Source organism: Oryza sativa, chromosome 6 (assembly GCF_034140825.1).
Source record: "Oryza sativa Japonica Group chromosome 6, ASM3414082v1".
In the NCBI taxonomy this organism is placed as follows: domain Eukaryota; kingdom Viridiplantae; phylum Streptophyta; class Magnoliopsida; order Poales; family Poaceae; genus Oryza; species Oryza sativa.
This window is the reverse complement of record NC_089040.1, coordinates 28,114,422-28,134,909: the sequence shown is the minus strand read 5'-3', so window position 1 is coordinate 28,134,909 and position 20,488 is coordinate 28,114,422. Positions and strand designations below refer to the sequence as shown.

Here is a 20,488-nt window from a genome sequence, read left to right as displayed (position 1 = left end):
CGAGGAAACAGGTCGTCGCGTCCCAACCCAACGACACCTGCAAACACAAGTCACCGAGAGACGAGACGCCTTCCGCCTTTCTTCTCCCAACGCTTTCCCTTCTTCCCTCCCAATCCCAATCCCTCCCAAGAACGCTCCCCCCGTGTCCTCCTCGATCCCAATCCTCTCCTCGCTTGGCCCTCCTCGTGCTCGCGGATCGACCCACCCAACCCAGCTGATGATTTGCTCCGGCCGCCTTCTCATGCTTCCTTTTGCCTGATTTGTTAGGGAGGCTGGAAGCCAAAAGGCAGCGGCAATGCCGGAGTGTCCAGCGAGGGAGCGGTTCTCCGCGCTCCGCGGCGCCCGGTGGCGCGCCGATCTCGGCGTCCTCCCCGACTGCGCCTCCGTGTCCACCGAGGAGTTCCGCCGAGCCGCCGCCGACTCCCGCCGCAGGTCAGGGCCCTCGGGGAATTCCAGCTCCGTTCTTGGAATGCTTTGGTGACCCCGGCGATGCTTTCCTTGCTTGGAATGCTTAGCTATGCAGCGATTCTTTAATTCGTTTTGCGATGTATGGTTTCTTAGATCATCTATCCCCGTTAGTGTGTTGATTACGCTTAATGGTAATGAGCTGCTTAGCTATGAATTTACTATTTGCCACTCTCTCAAAATGCCAGTGCTCAAATGCCACTCTCCCAAATTTTCATTCCCAAATGCCACCCGGGCCCACATGTCAGCCTCACCCTCCATTCAAACTTAAGCTTTACATATGCCAATTTGATGTTTCATTTCTCTGGGCATTCGATGACGGTGAATGTTGTATGGTATTATACTGTTATGAATTACTCTACTTATTAATATGGGGGGCAAAAGAATTCAAGTTTGTTAGGTTCGAAGGTTTTTACTCCTGGTTTTGTAATTTGTTTTTGTTGTAGGTATGCTAATTTGCGGCGGCGGCTGTTAATAGATCCCCATCTCTCTAAGGATGAAGAAAACGCTCCTGACCTTGCTGTGGAAAATCCACTATCACAGAACCCAGGTGGGTTTGCTTTTGCCCTTCAGTAAATGTTACTTCTCTGAGTTGCCATTACTTGCATCACCAGGCATAAATACTTGTTGATTTAGTCTGTTACATAAGATGGTCAGTGGTGTTTTGTTAGTCCCACAGTGATTGCTGAAACAATACTGCCAAACATTCTGTTATTAACTGTTTGTTTATACAGTTGGTGCTAGAATAACATAGGAAGGTCAGGGTGGATGAGGGGAGGAGGTGGTAATATGTTAATTCAGATACTCTAAGCATAGGTGATTGTTTTAAGTCCGTTGAGCTGCCAGAAACCTTGTTTTGTTGCTACATCATCACAACTTCAGGTGATAAGTGATAACTGATTGCTCACAATTAGCAGAACTCATCAGTGGGACATTTTCTTGATTCAGCACTATCCTAGGTGATATAATAAAGTGGCGTCAGTCGCATGTTTGGTGGCATCTTTCTTCACAAACTGATCACTATTTAGTTTCATTATATTGTGTTATTTGGTTCTAATCATTATGTCTCGTGAATGCAGAAAGCACTTGGGGCCAATATTTCAGAAATGCAGAACTAGAGAAAATGTTGAACCAAGATTTGTCTCGGCTCTACCCTGAATTGGGAAATTTCTTCCAAACAACCATATGTCAGTCCATGCTTGGACGTATACTGTTAGTTTGGAGCCTTAGGTACCCAGAGCTCGGTTACAAACAAGGTAAGCCATTGATGTGTACACTTCTCATGTGACCTAACAATCACAGATTCCATCTAAAGACACAATCTTGCAATATGATGTTCCTAAACCGAGGCAGCAGCTTTGAAATAGGCCAAGTGAATTGGTTACTAGGTTTGGCAATTGGTAATGTAATATTGTTGAAGTCCATGGGCATAGCACGTTGAACATAAGTTTGTTTGGACTATAGAAGTAATAATAATAATTTCTTCCATATAGGCGAATATAAGTCTTCATCAATAATCAACACTTGAAACTAGGTACTAATGTTCTAATTGCACTAAAGATCCATCTGTCCTTGTAAATTTGTCGACATCAATCACATTCCTTCTTTCTGCAGGAATGCATGAGCTCTTAGCTCCTCTTCTCTATGTCCTCCATGCTGATGTGCATTACTTCAAACAAGTCAGGGAGCTTCATGATGAGCTTTTTAGTGATGATTTTGATGGCCAAACATTTCCAGATAGGATAAAACTGAACAGGAGTGACAGGACAAACACAATTGAGGGTAGTGCAGCTAAAATAAGAAGTTTGGATGATCTTGATTCTGATACGAGGGACCTTTTCTTGATTAATGATGCTTATGGAGCAGAAGGGGAGCTGGGTATTATTTTGTCTGAAAAGTTCATGGAGCATGACGCTTATTGTATGTTTGAGAGTTTGATGCATGGTTCGATGAATGGTGCACAAGGTGTGGTTGCTATTACTGACTTCTATTCTCTCAGTCCTGCACCAGAATCAAGCACAGGTTTAACACCTGTAAGGGAGGCATCATCTGCAATATATCACTTGCTTGCTAGTGTGGATTCCCCTCTTCACAGTCATTTGATGGAGTTGGGAGTAGAGCCTCAGTACTTTGCGCTACGATGGCTGAGAGTTCTATTCGGTCGTGAATTTTCACTTGACAATCTTCTGTTTATTTGGGATGAGATCTTCTCATCTCCTAACCATTCATATTGTGCAGACATAAAGAATCAATCAGACTATCAGTTTAAGATTTTATGTTCTCATCGTGGTGCCCTGATTTTGTCAATGGCAGTTTCAATGATGCTCCATCTCAGATCTTCCTTGCTAGGAAGTGAACATGCAACTTCATGCCTAGTAAGATTGTTAAATTTTCCTGGAGACACTGACTTAAAGAGCTTGATTGATAAAGCCAAATTATTGCAACCTTTTGCTCTTGAAGCAAATCTTCCTTCATCTCCTCTCAGAGGAAAATCTCCCTTGAATCCACCCAACTACTGGGAAGAGACATGGAAGATACTCCAGATGTCAGAAGAGAAAAGAAGTGGTGGTTCAATTAATAGGATGAAGGTAAGAGGTTTGTTCAGAAGAAGTTCCCCCAACACTGAATCAAATGTTTCGAGAACCAAGGATGCTAATTTTGAAGATAGCAATTCGACTTCAGGTACGCAATCTACTGCTGATGAACATCACAGATCTGGTATAGTTCCAGTAAATTTGGTAAATGGTACACTTCACACGCCTATAAGAGAACGAACAAGTCATGTTGAACAATGTACTGCAGAGAATATGATCACCACCTCAAACAATGTATTGGAGGCAGGACAGCCTGAAGTTCACCGCTCCAGTTCTGTTGATGTTAGAGATGCTCTTGGAGTTGCATGTGGAAATTTATCAAGAGACAGCAGTACCTCGTTATCATGTGGTACGGAGTATGACCATGAGACTCATCATGCAGATGAGCCATGTGCTTCCCATGATGATAAGGTGGTTAGTGAGCCTGATCCACTCCCTGTGCATAATGATAAGATTGATGAAGTGACAATCGCAGCCATTCAAACATGTGCATTGGTCGATTATCAGCAATCACAACAGAATAAACCGTGTTCTGTTAATGGGAAATCAGAGGTAAAATATCAACAAAATTTTGCTGTGCATGAAGTTGGCCGCAAAGAAACATTTGAACTAGGTTCAAGCTCAGATGTGGCTGATAAAGAGCTACTTGGAACATTAAGGTTACTTGGGGAATCTATGGTTGAAAACATTGAGGTAACCATGCTTGACAGGAAGTTCTTGATTTTAAGATTTAAAGTACAAAAATGTTATTTCCACTTGAGAGTAATTCATTGCTATATACCCTACCACTTTCTGAACAAAACACCGTGAGCATATATGTAATATAACTTAACATGGTTGATGCATTTTCATCTTAAGATCCTACTTTATGTTGGTTGCGTGTATAATAATCCCTATATTCTTCAACTTAACAATTGAGTTGGCAGTATAGTTCATAATCCCATATATAGATTCCTTTATTTCAGTACTGTCCTCCTGTTTTTTTCTAAGAAAAAACAAAAGATTAAAAAAAACATGGTGGTGTAACTTCAGACTATAAAACTATGCTCAGACCATGAGAATGTTATGCTATATACTTTTTTTATTTGGCTGATTTTCTGGCTTTTGTCAGGTTATTGACTTGTTGTTTCAACCAAATTTGCACTCTACCTCACTGGATAAATCAGAGGAAATTGTTCTTGGTAGTATAGAGCAAGCTAAAGCAAAAGCAGCTCTAGAAGGTCTCAAGAAGATTAGTGAACTTCTACGACGAATCTAACGTGTATATTTGTGGAAACTCGCAAGAGTAGCTCTAACTACCTGTTCCATACTTCCATGATATATTTTCATTTTTTTTCACACAAGTTCTAACTTAACAGAATTGTTGTACTGAACGAACAATGGATAAATGGTCCAATTGCTTTGTAGATATTTTGTACATGTTCCATGTAAGCTGATGAAATCATCACTGTATATTTGAACAACTCTTGGCTGATTTTGAAGTGCTGCTGGCCTTCCGATTTTATATGGCTTTGCTTTTAGCATTGGCAGACCCAATGATGGATAAGCAATGTTTGTTCATATCCTTTTTCCGGCCCCATTGTTTGGCAGCATATTTGCAAACGAGAAGTAATTTGTAAATAAAACTTTTATATACGTGTTATTAGTGACCTAAAAGCAAAGGCTGAAAAATAAACTTCGATGAAAAAAACTCAAAATCAGCTTTAAATTTAAGGTTGAAAATTCAAATGTTATCTGATAAGCATAAGCATAAACGAAAGAGATGGAGCCATTCATCTGTATGTTTTGATAATGAGGAAACACACATGATTGGTGTCCTCTCATGTGTTGAACTTTGTTTACAATATTATGCTCCTTTTATCCGGTTAGAATTTTGATCTTGATCGAGCAGCAATGTAAAGATCTATGCATTCAACATCAATAGAAGAGTTATACCGTGTCAGCATACTTGCACTGCATAAGCTTCATCATCCCCATTTTTTTTCCCCTGAAGAAACCTTCATCAAGATTTTTTACATGGCACAGAGCCACACAGATCATGGAACCGTGACCGAGATTGTAAATCTGTAAGCGCAAGATCGTGTAAAAAAATATGCAACAGCAAAATCTCCAAGCAATAGTTATTCATAATGCCCCGTCAACACGTTGTGGTTTTTTTTTTTTGGTAACTCCGTACATAGTGAATTCAAAAGCCAAAGGTCGATATAACTACTTTCTCATCTTAGAAGTACAAATGCTCCCGTTTGTTTTCTCATCTTAGTTAAGCCTGATTCCATCCTGCTGCAAGCAATGAATGATGTCAGTCAACAATACCCAAATGACAGCAAGAAGAAACAAGCATTCTGAAACTTAAGTAGTGCTTGCAAATTGGCACGAAAATACTACTAATGCAGCAAAGGTTACCAAAAAATGTATAGAATATTATACAGTGTGAATACTGAAATTTGGTGTTAACCAAATCGAGTAAAGATTTTCTAAGAAGTTAACAATACAGATCAAAGTACAAAGAACCATAGGCTCCCCTTGTAGCCTTACCAATACTCTTGGCAAGACAAGAAAAAAACTTGCACACCTAAGACAAGCTCATCCTCCCAGTTAAAATGATGAATAAACACCTATGAAGTCACTATAACCTAAACTTCAACAAGCTTCCTCACCATAGAAAAACTGAGTTGCCAATCTACATCATCAGTTACTCTAATTGTAAATGACTCTTTTGGAAAGCATGTCCACTGGCACAAACAAAACCTAATTTTTCCATCAACAAATAATCCAACAGGAGACCTATCACTCGCGAAAATAAAGAGAGAACCTATCATGCCACATTGCCACATCAATTAACAAATTTCTCCAATTAGTAAACAACCGAACCAAGTAAACACCCCCAAAGCGTCACATTAACCAATCGACTGACAAAAATTCCTGAAGCTCACCAATCACCATCATTCACTTATTCAAGTTGCACAACCGTTACTCTATTTACTTTCTGGACCAATGCCATAAGAAGAGGCTGCCAAATTTCTTTGAGGTAGGCTCATGCCAAAACATAGTAGGTAATCAAATTGCACCTAATTGACCACCTAAATATGTCTTAGTACAAACAATGAAGTTAGGACAATCTCACACCTGTTACAATCAAAGCAATCAAGCCCAGGCGCCATCATATATGAGGAATTCAAAATACAAACATCTGTGGTTTCAGGTTGTACTCAATCCTGAGCATCAATATCCTACTCCTCCATTTTACCTATCAATATTATCAGCCAACCACACTCTCAAAATTACATAGGTCTACTATACTATACATCAATTCCTAACTTTGCAAACCGCTGAATCGCATGCTTGTACCAAGGCTGCATATTTTTTCCCACTTTGTCCAAAATAAAACATACAACAGAGTTCACAAGGCATCCAAAAGCTAAAAATTCAGAACTATTTATTGAATCCATAATCAGGTATACGAATCGCATGCTTGTACCAAGGCTGCAATTTTTTCCCCATAATCAGGTATACGAATCGCATGCTTGTACCAAGGCTGCAATTTTTTCCCCACTTCGTCCAAAATAAAACATACAACAGAATTCAGAAGTCATCCAAAAGCTAAAATTTCAGAACTATTTATTGAATCCATAATCAGGTATACAGGAGATCGATTAATTAATACTCCAAATTACACAGCAACGATTCAAACTTATAACCTAACAAACGAGCACGCTTCACCGGAAACGGATTCCAATTGCGCCAAAAAAAAAAAAACTCACCGCCTCAGGCGACGGCGACGGGGCGCGGGGCCGGCTTGTGCGGGGGCTCCTTGGCGTCGGCGAAGTCCTCCTCGTTGTAGACGACGGTGAGGAAGAGGGAGCAGGAGGGGCACCGCGCGATCTCCTCCCCGAGGCGGAGGTCGGCGAGCGTGATCTGGAACAGGTCGCCGCAGGGGCACGGGTACGTGTACGCCCCGAGCTCCGCGTTCCACTCCATGTCCTCGATCTCCACCTCGTCGTACGCCGACATCTCCCGCCGCTCGCCGCGCGCCCAACCACACACACAAACCCTAGCTCCTCCCGCGAAAGCTTCGGATTTTTCGCGCCGCCGCCTCTCCAACGAAAGAGGGAGTTGAGTCGCGTACACGACAAGGGTAAAGGCGGCGGGTAATTTTCGAATAACCCCTTGCAATAATTTTATTTACGGATAGGTCCCTAAGCCGACTTGGGGCAAAACCGGCGGAGGCAGCCTGCAGTTTTCCGAAATCCGAACCGGATACCGTGTAATTTGCGGAAAAGCCCTCGGATTACTGCTATATTTACCATCGGCTCCCTCCCACTCTCCTCCTCTCAAACCTTCGCGACACCACCACGCGTCCGCGGCGAGCGCCACCGGTTTGCGAGCTCTCCGGCCACCGCCGCGTCGCGTGTCCATGTCGGCGTCGTCGCGCGCGCTCTCCCGGGCGGGGTTCCTGGCGCGGCGCGGCGGGATCGGGATCCTCGCCGCCGCCCGGTGCGGCTACCACACCCGGCGCCGGCTGCCGCTCACGGCGGCGGAGGTGGTCGAGGGCGGCGGCGCCGCCTCCGCGGCGGGGGGCGCGTCGACGTCGGAGGAAGCCGGGTCGTCGTCGAGCGCGATGGCGCGGCGGATGGAGGAGGCCATCGACGGCGCCATGGCGCGGATGTCGGAGCCCGAGTGGGCGCCGTTCCGGCCCGGGACGTCGTACTACGCGCCGCCGCGGCCCGCCGGCGCCGCCCGCGGGTTGCTGGCGCTCGTCAGCCACGCCGCCGCGAGGATGGGGCCGGTGCCCCGCGCGCTTTCCGCCGACGAGGCGCGCGCCGTCGACGCCGCCTCCCGCGGATTCCCCTGCACGACCTACTTCATCGATGGTAAGAGTTCTTCAGAATCTAACCATTCAGGGATCTCGATTTCCCCCATATTGCTCATGCTGCCTAATCATGAAATTTTTCAACAAACTCGCGCAAGAACTACTCGAATTCAGAGCAAATTTGTGACTATTGTCTATTCATTCATTGTTTCCTTATCCCTTCGGCAATTCCTAATCATGAAACGCTTGAACAAACTCGCACAAGAACTGCTCGAATTCGGAACAAATTTGTGACTACTCATTGTTTTCCTTATCCATCCTGCAATTCCTAATCATGAAATGCTTCAACAAACACGCACAAGAACTGAGCAGAACAAATTTGTGTATTTCATTGTTTTCCTTATCTCTTCTGCAATTCCAGTCTAATTTGGCTTGCCTATTTAGTATCTACCCTACTGTTCTTGCACTTAATTTTGCACCGTTGCTCATTTTTAGCTTATTTAATGATCATGCAGGACACTTTCCGGATGAAGTGGAGCGCTCGGATGTCATTCCAGCTGAAGATGAATGAGCGAAATTCCAGCTGAAGATGCATTAGTGGAAGCCAAATCAGCCGAAGACGAATTCAAGCTTTGCCTGTTTCATGTGCTAGTATTTGTTTTCTGCTGTTGTACAAATGTAGAATCCAGAAATTCATGAGCTACTGTGAGGGAATAAAAACGCAGGAATCCATGTAGCTCATCTGGTTATAATATGTAAGACTCATCAAACAAACTATAAAGAGATTAATAATTACCACCCTTTTCTTGGTATTATCTGAGTTGGTTGGTGAAATGAAGAGTGGAGCATAACATGTGATTTTGGTACATCGACATTTGAATGATCATATCAGTTTCCAAATGTGAGTATTACATTGCATCGTCAGGATGCAGTATTGAAAATCGTCGGACTATACAAGTTGCTCCTCAAAATTGGAAAAGGAGATACGATCAAAAATCGGAGGGTGATACAGAAAAGAATGTGCGAATTCAGACTAAATTTGAATTGTTTTGCTTTGGAGGATTAGCCATCGCAACAAGGCCACCGAATGGATCACCAAATGGATTGGATAATCCATCATGAGAAGGAAGAGCAGAATACTGTGTCTGCTGCTGCTGATGGTATGTTTGCGGCGGCAACGTCACCATTTGCTGCTGTTGCTGAATCTGATAATACTGCTGCTGCTGCTCCTGATAATCCTGATGCTGCTGTTGCATCATGGCTAACTGAACATTCGACGGTGGCGCGAAGTTATTAGACATTGCAAATGGATCGTTGGGATCAAATGGGTTTCCTGCAACGCTGCCGTTGTAGGTTGCACTGGCTATTTGCTGCCTCCTTGCTTCATCTTCATACAGGCTGTCTAGCAGTAGCTTGTCAAATCCTCCAGCCTGTTGGGCAAATGCAGATAAGTTATTAGCTATTGACTGATTTTAGTAGTAACTTGGTATCAGCTGCAAATTATGATTATCCTTCTTGCTAGTATTGAGCTTTCTGAAATCCTGTATAGAGTGGTAAAAAATACAGCAACTAGAAAGAAGATAATTACCAACTGATTGTCAACTGGTCGACTTGTGTGGGTACTTGGTGCGGTAACCAGTGCCAATTCCCACCCAGACTTGTCCAGCGCAAACAAATCTTGTGAAGCTGAGGCCTTGTTTTCATTCCCTGAACCATCCATAGTACAATATTTAGTAGCAGATACAATCTTTAGAAACTAAAAAACAGTATCCGCACATGAAAATAGGATCGACGATGATAAAATGCATTCAATGCTGAGGTGTTGTCCTTATCAGCTACTTAGCCAATTATCCTATATGACAAATATGAGTGAAAGTAGTATATCTGAACCAGAGATTGCATCTAGTATATACCTGGTGCCACAATTGCAAGAGCCAGTGCATTACTTTCTTCAATATTTGCAATCAGGGGGTTTACTTCTTCGTCGAAATTCTGCACGCAACATAGAAATCAGCGTGGAGGATGCGATGAAATAGGCACTGAGTTGGAGGAGATGGAACTTACTAACAGATCCCCAGTAGTTGCTAGTGGTACCGGCTCTGTTCCTTCCACGGACTCAGCTGTAGGCTGTGGCTCTTCTTCAGGCTCTGAAGGTTCTTGTTCCTCCTCATCCACTGGTTTCTCTGTTTCCTGTGGAGCTTCATCTTCGTTATCACTAGGTGAATTCTGCTCCTCGCTTTCCTGTTTCAGCAGCAGAAACAAATCAACAGAACTGCTGTGGAATCTTCTTTCTGCTATGACCTTCTCTTTGTAGTTGTACCAACCGTTAACGCACTCACCAAACTTTTACTTGCTATGCTGACACGGGGTGCTTCTCTGATGTACTCTTCCATTGTTATAAGGAATGAAGGGGGAGGCTGCATATGGGTAATCCATCAAAACACCATGAAATCATTGTAACTGGAGATTTAGCAGATAGGAAATAACTGAAGTGTAATATTTATACATAGGAATAGGCAAATAGCCAAGAAAAAAGTAAAGAAAACCGTAGGCCATTATCACGTAAATGTGATTTTGACAACGGGTACTAATTAGGAATGTTTGGTATATCAGGATATTCGTGCTTCTTTCCGCGTCCGATAAAACTATTTCGTTTTATGTAGAAGTAATGAACCTACTGAAGTCAAGATTGGGAAGGATTCTTCAATTTAAAACAGGGATGAATCACTGAATGAATGTACCTGCCTCAAAGTAGGAAACTGGAAAGTCCTTGCCAATTCAAGACGTTTGCAGTGCTCATAAAAAGCAGAAAGCTTTTCTGCCTGTTGAACAGGAAAAATCATACCATAGAGTTAAAAAAAATAGTAAGTTGACGTAGCTATATGCTACTCCTCGCTACAGAATATCACAAATGAGAGCTTTATGTACCTGATAGCCAGCTCGTTTATAAATTTCAAGTGCCTTGATAGCATCATATTTTTGCATATCGAAATACTACATGAGATCAGAAACCAAGCTTATGTTCACAAATTGTTGCTCCACATATGCAAAACACTTGGGAGGATATCAAGAAGAACTGTCAGTGTACCATATCAACAAGATTGATGATGCCATCATTGATCGAACAGTATATTTTGAAGCTCTCCTTCAAAACCTAAGGCCAATAAAAAAAACCTCCACAATAGTAGTAGGAATCACGCACTTGCTGTGAATTAAAATTGTAATGAAAAGGGGATATCTTTATGGCAAAGTTTGAAACTTACAAGGGCCAATGCATATTGTACAAGATAATTTGTGCAGGCTGCACCTTCAGGCTGCAACAACAAAAATGATGGACTTGACGAGATAATAATATTGGAGAACAGGGTAAGTGCATGTGAGCTTGATAAAATTAAACCTGACAAGAAATGAGCCTGAGTAGTAGTCTCTGCAATGCAGGCAAGTGATCTAAAAGATCTCCACATGGTAGAGTTCTTGTTCTGCTGTGTGCCTGGAATTAATTTATCAAGATTTCAACATTACAACCATGAAATCAGCCAGTCAGAATTCTGTTAACGCTGTTCGACTATCTGTATCCAACTTAGAAATCTGATGTCACCTTGCCAGAAGCTTGGGGTAATTTCACCAGGCGATCCGCTTCAACATCATATTTTAGAATTCTAAAGCACTCGACCCGTTCATCTAGATAGGACGCATATGTGCGCACCCAAACAGAGCAATCCCAAGCTGACTTAAGTAGGGTGGAGAGCATCAGTTCAGATGTGAAACTAGGATAGAGAGATCTCTTATAGTTCAGAGAAAAAAAAATCACAAACCTAAAGGGCTCGAATCATCCTTGAATTGTGGAATCTGCAAAATAGTTCCTCTATAAGAATAGTTCAAGAAGTCTTCTTTAAATGTCCCATCACCTTCTCTGAGCAATCTATGTATCACTATCAATGTTTTTAATGCGACCTACAAAAACAAGATAAATAGCTGTTAACATCTGAATTTTTTTTTCTCACCCTTATTTTGAAAATTCCAAACAGGAGCAATTCTCAGTAGCTATTCATTGGAAAACAAAAGAATGAACAGAACCAAATGGAATATGCTTAAAAAATCAGGGACCATCAGCATAAACCCACAATCCAGTTCTTGGTCTTGGATAATCTCCTAGCCAATGTACATATTGAGTAACCAACATCGGATCGCGGTCGATTCGCCGAGGTCGCAAAGAGTATCTCTGCATCCAGCAATAAATAAATAAATAAATAAATAAAATAAAACCTAGCAACATTTGGTGAACCAGAATTGGATATGGCCATATGGGGAATTTGCTTGCATCCCACCCCCAAGAACAGAAACCACTCACTCCTGAGGTATCGCTCCTTGGGCGGGCACTCTACGTGGTTGGTTGCCTTCACAATGGCGATATCCAAATCCTGCCAAAATTCCATCAAGAAAACAATGTAGGTATCAGATCGATCAGGGTAACAACCAACCAAACAAATCTGAAATGCACATTACGCAGCAGTGTTGTGGCGGATCGATGGAGGGGATAGGATTTGGGGAGGGAAAGGGGGCTGACCTTGTACTCGCTGTTGAAGTTGGCGAGGCCGACCTTGGTGGAGTCCTTGAGCGCGCCGTAGGCCTTGCGCCAGGTTCCGGGCCCCATATGCTGCCCTCGCCGTCGCCCGCCGCCGCCGCCGCGCCCGCAGCCTCGCGCAAGGGGGGGGGGGGGGGGGGGGTGGATCGAACGGTGTGCCAATTTTAGCTGGGAGACGAAGAGGAAGAGCGAGACGAGGGGAGGCGAGGCTCGCGCGTTGGTGGTGGTGGTGGTGGTGGTGGAAGCTGCCCGGCTACTTCGGCGGTTGCTAAAAATGAGAGGGATCCATCGGCGCACCGCGCCATGGGTGCCTACTCAGATGATCGAAGCATTCGATTCAGCACAAGCGAGCACGCGCGCGCGCGCGCACTGATCATGTCCTCCTCCGGCGGCGGCGGCGATCGCCGTTGCTTGTGCCGAGATGATGCGCCGCCGGCGTCCGGCGAGTGAACCGGACGCGGAGAGCTTCCCAGTTCCAGTAATAAATCGAACACTATCGAACCAGAGTTCAATTTATTACTACTGCTTTTAATTTGATTAAATTTGGTATCATCTTATCAAAATTTGGTAGTTTTGAAAATTTTCTCGCATAAAAACACTATCGAATTTTGTAAAGAAATCAAACTAAATTCATCCAAAACCAACAAGATTCAATAAAGAAATTTTGGTTGGGATGATTTTGGCCACAAAGTGAATAAGCCCGTAACAACCCAGAGTAGGGTCTTTTTGCAAATAATCCAGGAAAGGGCTCATTTCCAAATAGTCCTGACGAAGCAGGTAGTCATTTGCTAAATTCCAGGTACATCAAGCCTATTGTTATTCCCGGCCCAGCCGATCATTGGGGGATGCTGCCGGCGCGGGCGCCAGCCGCGTCCTACGCGTTTCTTTTTTTTTTAGATCTCCTATTTTAACGTAATTTTTTTTCCTTTTTTAGATCGCTTTTTTTTCCAGATTTTTTAATCGCTTCTTTCTTTTCCACACGCGCGCATGATTTTTTTTAATATTTTATAAATTCAATCTTTCACCTTCAATATCAGAGCTTTGAATTTGAGTTGAAATGTTTCTAAAATTTAAGTTGAATGTTTTGAATTTTAAGATGAATGTTTTCAAATTTTATCAAATATTTTGAATTTTGAGGTGAAAGATTTTAAATTTGAGCTAAAAGTTTTCAAACTTGAGTTAAGTTTTCAAATCTTGACTTGAAATTTTTAAATTTGAATTGAGAGTATCAAATCTTTAGTTGAAAGTTTTCAAGTCCGAGTTGAAAGTTTTCAAATCTGAGTTGAAAGTTTTTAAATCTTGACTTGAAAGTTTTCGAATCTGAGTTAAAAGTTTTTAAATCTTGACCTGAACGTTTTCAAATATTGACTCCTACTCTTAGACGCGTGTGGTAGTTAACGGCAAAAAAAAAAAGAAGAAGAAAGAAACACAGTAGTTGCGCCTACTTGAAAAAAAGGGAAAAAAAGAAAAAAGAAGCGCGCAGGCTCGGTCGTAGGAGGACCGGCCATGTGGCACGCTCGCGACTTGGAGAAGTAGCGCGTACGCGCGAATTAGGATTTCTGCGATCATTGACAACGAAGCTGTCCGTCCCATGCGGTGGCCGTGTATATTGGAGTGGGCCAAAACTGGATTGCGGTGTCTGCACAACCCATACTATTTGGGCCGGAAACACGATTATGGCGTACGTGCGACCTATAAAGTTGGGCCAGAACGAAATTACGTGGTAATTTATACTACTATATTATAAGTAGCGTTGATTTTTCTATGTTAAACTTCTTTAGTTTGATTAAGTTCATACAAAATATAGTAATATTTTTAACATAAAATAAATATACTATCAAAAATACATTTAATGCTAGATTTAAGAAAACTAATTTTGCGCTATTAATGTTGGTATATTTTTCTATAAGAGAATCTTAAACATGTCATTGACAAGCACACAATTCTAAGAAATGCAATCGATGAGTACGAGTTCCATGAAATACCATTGTACAAGCGACTTTGTCTTAGAAATGTCACCACTGTTAGGTTTTCGTTAGCAGTCCTTCGTTAAAGTGCTATAGGATGAACCGTGTGCATTTTAACGACGTGGAATGGACATAATCCTATCGACGATGGTATTTCTGGGATAAAATTGTTTGTATGATGGTTTTATGAAAGTTGCACTCATTGATGGTATTTATTGAATTTGATGTTTGTCAATGGTATTTCTTGTATTTTTCTTTTTTTATAAACTTGATTAAACTTTTGAGAAGTTTATCTTTAAAAAGGCAAATCGATCGATAATATAAAACGAAGGGAGTATTATAGTGCTTGTCAAGACTCAAGAATGATTTATACACTTGTGCAGGTAACAACTAATAATATCTCTGCAGCAAACCTGTTTCTCTGAGAAGCATTAAGCAGTAGGACAATCCACTTATCTTGGAGGATACTTGAATCAGATGTATACGTGTGAATGATCGAGAATTCAAGATATGTTCTAGTTTAGTTTAGGGTTGGAAATTGGTTTGAGGTTGCATATTTGTACTCAGCGAGGACGATGAGCAGCCTCTTCTTCCATCTTACTGACGCAATGAACGAGAAAGCCGGTGCTTCGGTGGTACGGAAACTCTGAAAGTGATAGTCTGAACTTGATCAAGTCTTCATCAAGTCTTCAAGATCAGCACATTCACCCAGAAAACACATACTCCTAGTACAGTACATTTCAACTACTAATAAGTAAATACTGCTGGAGATCCAATTCATGTTTAGTCATTGCTTAATCAGTACATATTCGTGTATTGTGTATTCCTTTATGTGAAAAAGATTTCTAGGAGCTGGAAGTGTGGGCAAACTCCTCTTTTAACTTCCAAGTCATAAACCCTATATCAATCCATCATGCTCTGATATCCAATACAGGAGGCAAATATAAAAATGTCAAATCTCAAATTACACAAGGTAGTGCAAACTGTAAGCTTCTGAATTAATCTCAAATTAAAGTCATCCATTGCTAACTTCTGCATGATGACATAAGCCACTAAGGCTGCATGCTGATCTCTGACTCCACAACATTAAACTTTGCAAACAGTTTATGACTTTCTGTTATTCTGTGTGCATGTGCTATGATCCACAACTCCAGATATTTTCCCCCACACGACCAAACAGCATGTGAATGATGTGAGCCACAAATTTGTTCACAAGTCTAATCAAATCACCAATAATTAATTAGACCAATGTATGGTTCCCTATAGCACTATCATCTAATCACATATGTGAAGTTACAGCATTGGTAGCCACCTCTTTTTTTTCAAACAGAAAAGGAAAGAAAATCTACTACACCAATATTCTTGAGAGGCTAGTCACGAGATTTAGTTCTACTTAACACTCTTTGTAATGGGAAAAGAAAAAGAGATCAAACAAAGCCTCTGCATAAGTATCATTTCTGACGAGCTGTGTCACTGACATGTGGGCCACCCAAGGCGTTGGGCGCTTCAGAACACGAGCACTCGTCCCAGCCCTCCTCGTTGTCCGCGGCGGCGCGCCGCCTTGCGCGCGCGCGGGCCATCGACGACGCCACCGCCGTGAGCAGCCTCGCCGGCACGTGCGCGCACGCCTCCAGCCGCCGCAGCGCGTCGGCATGGCCGGCGCCGGAGACGCCGGAGACGCGGTGGGCCGCCACCTCCCACCACAGCGCGGCCGCCATGGCGACGCGGAGCGGGACGCGCGCGGCGGCGACGTCCCCGCCGCACGCCCGGAGCGCGCGCCCGGCCGCCGCGGCGCGCCGCCGCGCCGCCCCCGCCGCGAGGCCCATCCGCTTGCCCCACCCCTCGAGAACCACCTCCGCGCGGGGCCGCGCCGCTGCCCTCGGCCTCCTCCTCCTCCCCCGCCTCGCCGCCGCCGACGCCGCCACGTCGGAGTCGGCCGTCGACACGCACGACGTGCTCGACGCCGCCGACGCCCCGGACTCATACCCCTCCTCCTCCTCCACCTCCACCACCACCACCGCCCCGGCCGCCACCCGCCTCCGGTGGTGCCGCGACGCGAGGAAGTTCGCCCCGTGCACCTTGGCGTCGCACGCCGCGCACAGGAACGCCGCGTCCGCCTCGCAGTGCACCGCCGCCGCCGCGCCACAGAGCGCGCACCGCTCCGCCTCGCCACCCATCCCCTCACCTCACCACACGACACGAGCTCTCTCTCTCTCTCTCTCTCTCTCTCCGATCGCGTCGCGCGCCGTGACGATGCCTAACCACCCCACGTGGCGTGGCGCGCGTATTTAAAGCGCGCGACGAGCTTCAGCTCACCGCCTCACACACAAACACACAAAAAAGCAGCGAATTTTCTCTCGATCACACGTGCAGCAGCGGCGTACATGGAATGATGGGAAACGGAATGTGACGACGAAAATCTTTCGTAAGAGCAAGTTTAATAGGATAGCCAGCTACTAGCTCGAAATCATCTACGGTCAATTTATACAATAGTTATATACAACACTACTAATACCTGATCTCACCTATCACACACAAACTGCGTCTTTAAAGTCCGTGCTATATCTAGTTACAAATATGTAGTATGCTATTTTTCTCTCTAGTCTTTTATCTTTTTAAAATATATTTAGAGTTGGTTTATAGTGTGCTGTTGTACCTGCTCTCTAACGAAACAGGATTCGCAACGTCGCTGTGGCTGTCACACACACATAAACGTACACCGTTGGATCGGTGGATCGATGGGTGGTCGACACTTGGAGGGATTTCCATGGAGGAGTTGGGATACTTTATTAGCAGGATCAAATCAGGCTCACACATTGACACAAGTGGTTATGGGGGGCTAATGGCCTAAAATTGGTTAATTGGAGCCGCTCGTTGGGAGATCGTAGAGGCGTTGGTGGCCACACAAACCTCGTATCGTCCCGGGTCGAATTCAGCGCCCACCGGCCGGTCACTTCCTCCCCTGGTCGTGGTTTTGTTTGTTGTCACGATTGGTTATTGTTTCTGGTGTTTAATTCGTCTTCTTCTTTCGCCTGTCCTGGATGGGAGCTGATCGATGGAATTGCTGTTTCCTTTCGGTTGGGGTTGGATTTGTTTAATTCCTAGTTGGGGGCATGGATTTATTTGTTTGAAATTTCCATCTGCCACTTGTGAGTTTGTTTAGCGTTTGACGATTCTAGACGCACGGTGTTATATATTAGGATCAAATTAAAAAATCCTTTCCATCCCCTTCTCGTCGCACTGCAAATTGCGGTTTAGTTTAGTAAAATATTGCTGTGGCTAGAGAGAACGATATGCTTGGGGTTCAGCTTGTTGCTGACGAGCTGTTAAAAGATTTGGGCGATCGAATCTAGTCCCCTCGTTTGTTTATGCCAACACGAACGTCGTACGTTGCCACCACTGGTACTACTCGTCATCCTCTCCTGGCCTTGCAATTTTAATATGGTCACAATCGTAGAATATTATATACTCGTGGTATGAGAAGGAGATCGATCCGTATTGGTTGATGACCACATTGTGGGTATAAATCGCTGTGACTATCTCGTGGTTACGTCGCGGTAAAGCAACCCACCATCAACGGAGAGGAAAATATCCTAGTCCACTTTCGTTGAGGGGTGGAGATAGGCGACACCGCGCCACGCTTCGAGAGACCAATTGTAAATTGTTGATTAGTACTTAAAAAGAAGTGTTAGAATCGTCCTAGCCACCGTTTGGATTTAGACACGGCGCTTACCCAAAACATCTGAGGATGCTGAGCCCCACTACAATGCTATTTCCTGATACTTGAATATAATCTAAACCGTTAATATCATTTAATCAAAAAGTTTAAATTTGTTTGTACTACTATCCCTGCTAATGAGAGTATAAATATAAAGGGCATTATGTAAAAAATAGTTATGGAAAGGTATAATCAGCATTTAGCAGTGGCTAAAACTTCCAACTTTTTTTTTACGGAATATAAGCGATACCAGCAAAATGAATGACCACATATCGATCTAGAAAGAAAAAAAGTATATGACAAAGTTATCCCTAATTAGTCTTAATAAATTACTTCCTCCATTTCAGGCTATAAAACGTTTTGACTTTAGTTAAAATCAAACTAATTCAAGTTTGACTAATTTTATAGACAAATATAGTAATATTTATAATACCAAATTAGTTTTATTAAATCAATAATTGAATATATTTTCATAATAATTTGTCTTGTGTTGAAAATATTATTTTTTTTATAAACTTAGTCAAACTTAAAGTAGTTTGATTTTGACCAATGTCAAAATGTCTTATAATCACGGAGGTAGTATTAATTTAATTTTTGTAACAAACGGTTCAGATCATATCTACTGGTAGTATAATACTACTGGTAGAGAGCACCGGAGTATCACTCAAAAGACTAAAGGTGAAGTTAGGATAAAAGAACACTTTATTTATTACAGATTTGAAAATAGATTGATACGATATGTTATAGCAATTTCGATATAATTTTTTCCCAGGAAATACAACGTTTAACCGTATCAAAAACGAAAACCGGAATAAAATATGTATCTAGAATTGAACACCCCTATCAAACCATTTGAAAAAAGAAAACCAAGATAAAATATGTATCTTAAGCACGAAATAAATAGCCCTCACACAAAGTGAAAACCGTGATAAAATATGTATCTTAATCGGAAACGATAAAACAGCCGTATCAAACATGTGTTCTGCTTGATCCCCGCGATGACGGCGTGGCCGGTGTTGGCGCCGCGCGCGCCCTGTCTATCAACGACGCGAGAGCGCGGGTGGCCACGTACGTGCGCTGCGAGCCAGCCAGCCGCGGGCGCGCGCGCGGGGAGTGTGCGCGTGGGCGTGGCGGGTTGGGTTGGGTTGGCGATCAGATCGCCGGGGCGACGCGTCCCGTCCCGCGAGCCGCGAAGAGATTCTCTGCCGTTGCCGTGCCGTGCCGTGTGAGCTAGCGCCGCGCGCGCGTCGTCTCGCGCATCACCGCGTCCGCGTGCGTGTGGCCCTCGCGCGCGCGCGCGCGACACCGTGTGCGTGTGTGGTTGTGTGCGTGTGGTGGGCGATGTGTGTTGTGTTGATCGATCGGTAGGCCACCGTGGGAGATCGACACCGCATCGCCATCGCGCGCGTCGTGGGTTCTCTGGACATCAGGTGATTCAGGTGCTTCGCTTCGCGAAGCTACCGCGCGCCCGCTCGATCGCCCGGGGGCCCGAGAAAAAAAGGAGTGACCACACGACGGTGTGTGTGGCGCGCAGGTATACGTAGAGCGAGCGGCGCGCTGCCGTCCACGGCACGAGCGGTCACACGTACGCGCGCGAGTCGCCCGGGCTCGTAAACTGCATTACTGTACGTAGATCAAAGATGTGGATTTGACTGCTGCTAACTAGTCTGGGTACGCAAGAATTCAGAAGCTTTGCTGCACACTGAGGAATTATTATTACTATATGCTGAATGTTGAATACTCCTTCCGTCCTAAAAAAAAAAGCAAACTTTAGATTTTTGTGTCCAACTTTGGTGGTCCGTCTTACATGAAATTTTTTTATAATTTATATTTTCATTGTTGTTAGATAATAAAACATGATTAATATTTTATGCGTGATTTGTCTTTTTAATTTTTTTCATAATTTTTTCAAATAAGACGGACGGTCAAACGTTGAACACGGAAACCAGAGTTTTTTTTTTGGACGGAGGGAGTAGATGGATACTCTCCTGGTAACTTTTCGAGGGTACAAATTAATTGATTAACTATTATAAAATAAAAATAAATTTAAAATGATTATTAGAAACCAGTTCACATATATTTTTTTTATGAAAATTACACCGTTAGCCGTTTAGAAGCTCGGAGATTTGTGTTGCATTAATAAATCCACCATTTTATTGATCGGAGAAAGACACACCTAGTCAGATAGTCAGATATAGGGTTAATCAATAAGCAAACACAAAACCAATAAGGCCTTATTTAGATTAAATTAAAAAAATTGGTTAAAAAGGTCACATCAAATATTTAGACACATGCATGAAGTATTAAATATAGATGAAAAAAAACCAATTACACATTTTGCATGTAAAT

At 43.4% G+C, this 20,488-nt stretch overlaps 5 protein-coding genes across 7 annotated transcripts; 2 read left to right on the top strand and 3 right to left on the bottom strand.

The window, feature by feature from the left end:
- The first annotated feature begins 24 nt into the window (after window positions 1-24).
- On the top strand, window positions 25-4,582 carry LOC4341748 (uncharacterized). 2 transcript variants are annotated; one of them, XM_015788909.3, is made up of 6 exons: window positions 25-432; window positions 912-1,015; window positions 1,545-1,721; window positions 2,080-3,147; window positions 3,268-3,752; window positions 4,171-4,582. In XM_015788909.3, exons 1-6 carry the CDS (start codon window positions 296-298, stop codon window positions 4,315-4,317), a joined length of 2,118 nt encoding a protein of 705 aa, XP_015644395.1. In that variant the 5' UTR covers window positions 25-295; the 3' UTR covers window positions 4,318-4,582. The 2 variants fall into 2 exon arrangements, with proteins under 2 accessions (XP_015644395.1, XP_015644394.1); XM_015788908.3 differs by having other exon boundaries at window positions 2,080-3,752.
- A 570-nt stretch (window positions 4,583-5,152) lies between these two features.
- On the bottom strand, window positions 5,153-7,158 carry LOC4341747 (diphthamide biosynthesis protein 3). 2 transcript variants are annotated; one of them, XM_015788345.3, is made up of 2 exons: window positions 6,821-7,158; window positions 5,153-5,339 (listed from the first exon to the last, which is right to left on the bottom strand). In XM_015788345.3, exon 1 carries the CDS (start codon window positions 7,068-7,070, stop codon window positions 6,825-6,827), a length of 246 nt encoding a protein of 81 aa, XP_015643831.1. In that variant the 5' UTR covers window positions 7,071-7,158; the 3' UTR covers window positions 5,153-5,339; window positions 6,821-6,824. The 2 variants fall into 2 exon arrangements, with proteins under 2 accessions (XP_015643831.1, XP_015643832.1); XM_015788346.3 differs by having other exon boundaries at window positions 5,153-5,336.
- Window positions 7,159-7,387: 229 nt separating this feature from the next.
- Window positions 7,388-8,684, top strand: LOC4341746 (uncharacterized). The gene is made up of 2 exons (XM_015788344.3): window positions 7,388-7,930; window positions 8,385-8,684. Exons 1-2 carry the CDS (start codon window positions 7,474-7,476, stop codon window positions 8,438-8,440), a joined length of 513 nt encoding a protein of 170 aa, XP_015643830.1. The 5' UTR covers window positions 7,388-7,473; the 3' UTR covers window positions 8,441-8,684.
- Window positions 8,685-8,710: 26 nt separating this feature from the next.
- Window positions 8,711-12,937, bottom strand: LOC9266390 (putative clathrin assembly protein At5g57200). The gene is made up of 15 exons (XM_015788341.3): window positions 12,437-12,937; window positions 12,221-12,290; window positions 11,994-12,091; window positions 11,685-11,823; window positions 11,468-11,595; window positions 11,267-11,359; window positions 11,133-11,183; window positions 10,958-11,023; window positions 10,798-10,863; window positions 10,611-10,691; window positions 10,209-10,286; window positions 9,934-10,110; window positions 9,783-9,861; window positions 9,458-9,576; window positions 8,711-9,299 (listed from the first exon to the last, which is right to left on the bottom strand). The coding sequence occupies exons 1-15, from the start codon at window positions 12,521-12,523 to the stop codon at window positions 8,898-8,900; spliced, it is 1,734 nt and encodes a 577-aa protein (XP_015643827.1). The 5' UTR covers window positions 12,524-12,937; the 3' UTR covers window positions 8,711-8,897.
- Window positions 12,938-15,625: 2,688 nt separating this feature from the next.
- LOC107278220 (B-box zinc finger protein 32) lies at window positions 15,626-16,680 on the bottom strand. The gene has a single exon (XM_015788343.3). The coding sequence runs from the start codon at window positions 16,596-16,598 to the stop codon at window positions 15,873-15,875; it is 726 nt and encodes a 241-aa protein (XP_015643829.1). The 5' UTR covers window positions 16,599-16,680; the 3' UTR covers window positions 15,626-15,872.
- Between the last annotated feature and the right edge of the window lie 3,808 nt (window positions 16,681-20,488).

Excerpts from the sequence above, each read along its gene's own strand:
- LOC4341748 (XM_015788908.3), top strand. The coding sequence starts at position 296 with ATGCCGGAGTGTCCAGCGAGGGAGCGGTTCTCCGCGCTCCGCGGCGCC. Across the intron at positions 1,016-1,544 it reads TCCACTATCACAGAACCCAG|AAAGCACTTGGGGCCAATAT; the intron begins GTGGGTTTGCTT and ends TCGTGAATGCAG. Across the intron at positions 3,753-4,170 it reads CTATGGTTGAAAACATTGAG|GTTATTGACTTGTTGTTTCA; the intron begins GTAACCATGCTT and ends GGCTTTTGTCAG.
- LOC4341747 (XM_015788345.3), bottom strand. The coding sequence starts at position 7,070 with ATGTCGGCGTACGACGAGGTGGAGATCGAGGACATGGAGTGGAACGCG.
- LOC4341746 (XM_015788344.3), top strand. The coding sequence starts at position 7,474 with ATGTCGGCGTCGTCGCGCGCGCTCTCCCGGGCGGGGTTCCTGGCGCGG. Across the intron at positions 7,931-8,384 it reads CACGACCTACTTCATCGATG|GACACTTTCCGGATGAAGTG; the intron begins GTAAGAGTTCTT and ends ATGATCATGCAG.
- LOC9266390 (XM_015788341.3), bottom strand. The coding sequence starts at position 12,523 with ATGGGGCCCGGAACCTGGCGCAAGGCCTACGGCGCGCTCAAGGACTCC. Across the intron at positions 11,024-11,132 it reads TACAATATGCATTGGCCCTT|GTTTTGAAGGAGAGCTTCAA; the intron begins GTAAGTTTCAAA and ends TATTGGCCTTAG. Across the intron at positions 10,111-10,208 it reads GCATAGCAAGTAAAAGTTTG|GAAAGCGAGGAGCAGAATTC; the intron begins GTGAGTGCGTTA and ends CTGCTGAAACAG.
- LOC107278220 (XM_015788343.3), bottom strand. The coding sequence starts at position 16,598 with ATGGGTGGCGAGGCGGAGCGGTGCGCGCTCTGTGGCGCGGCGGCGGCG.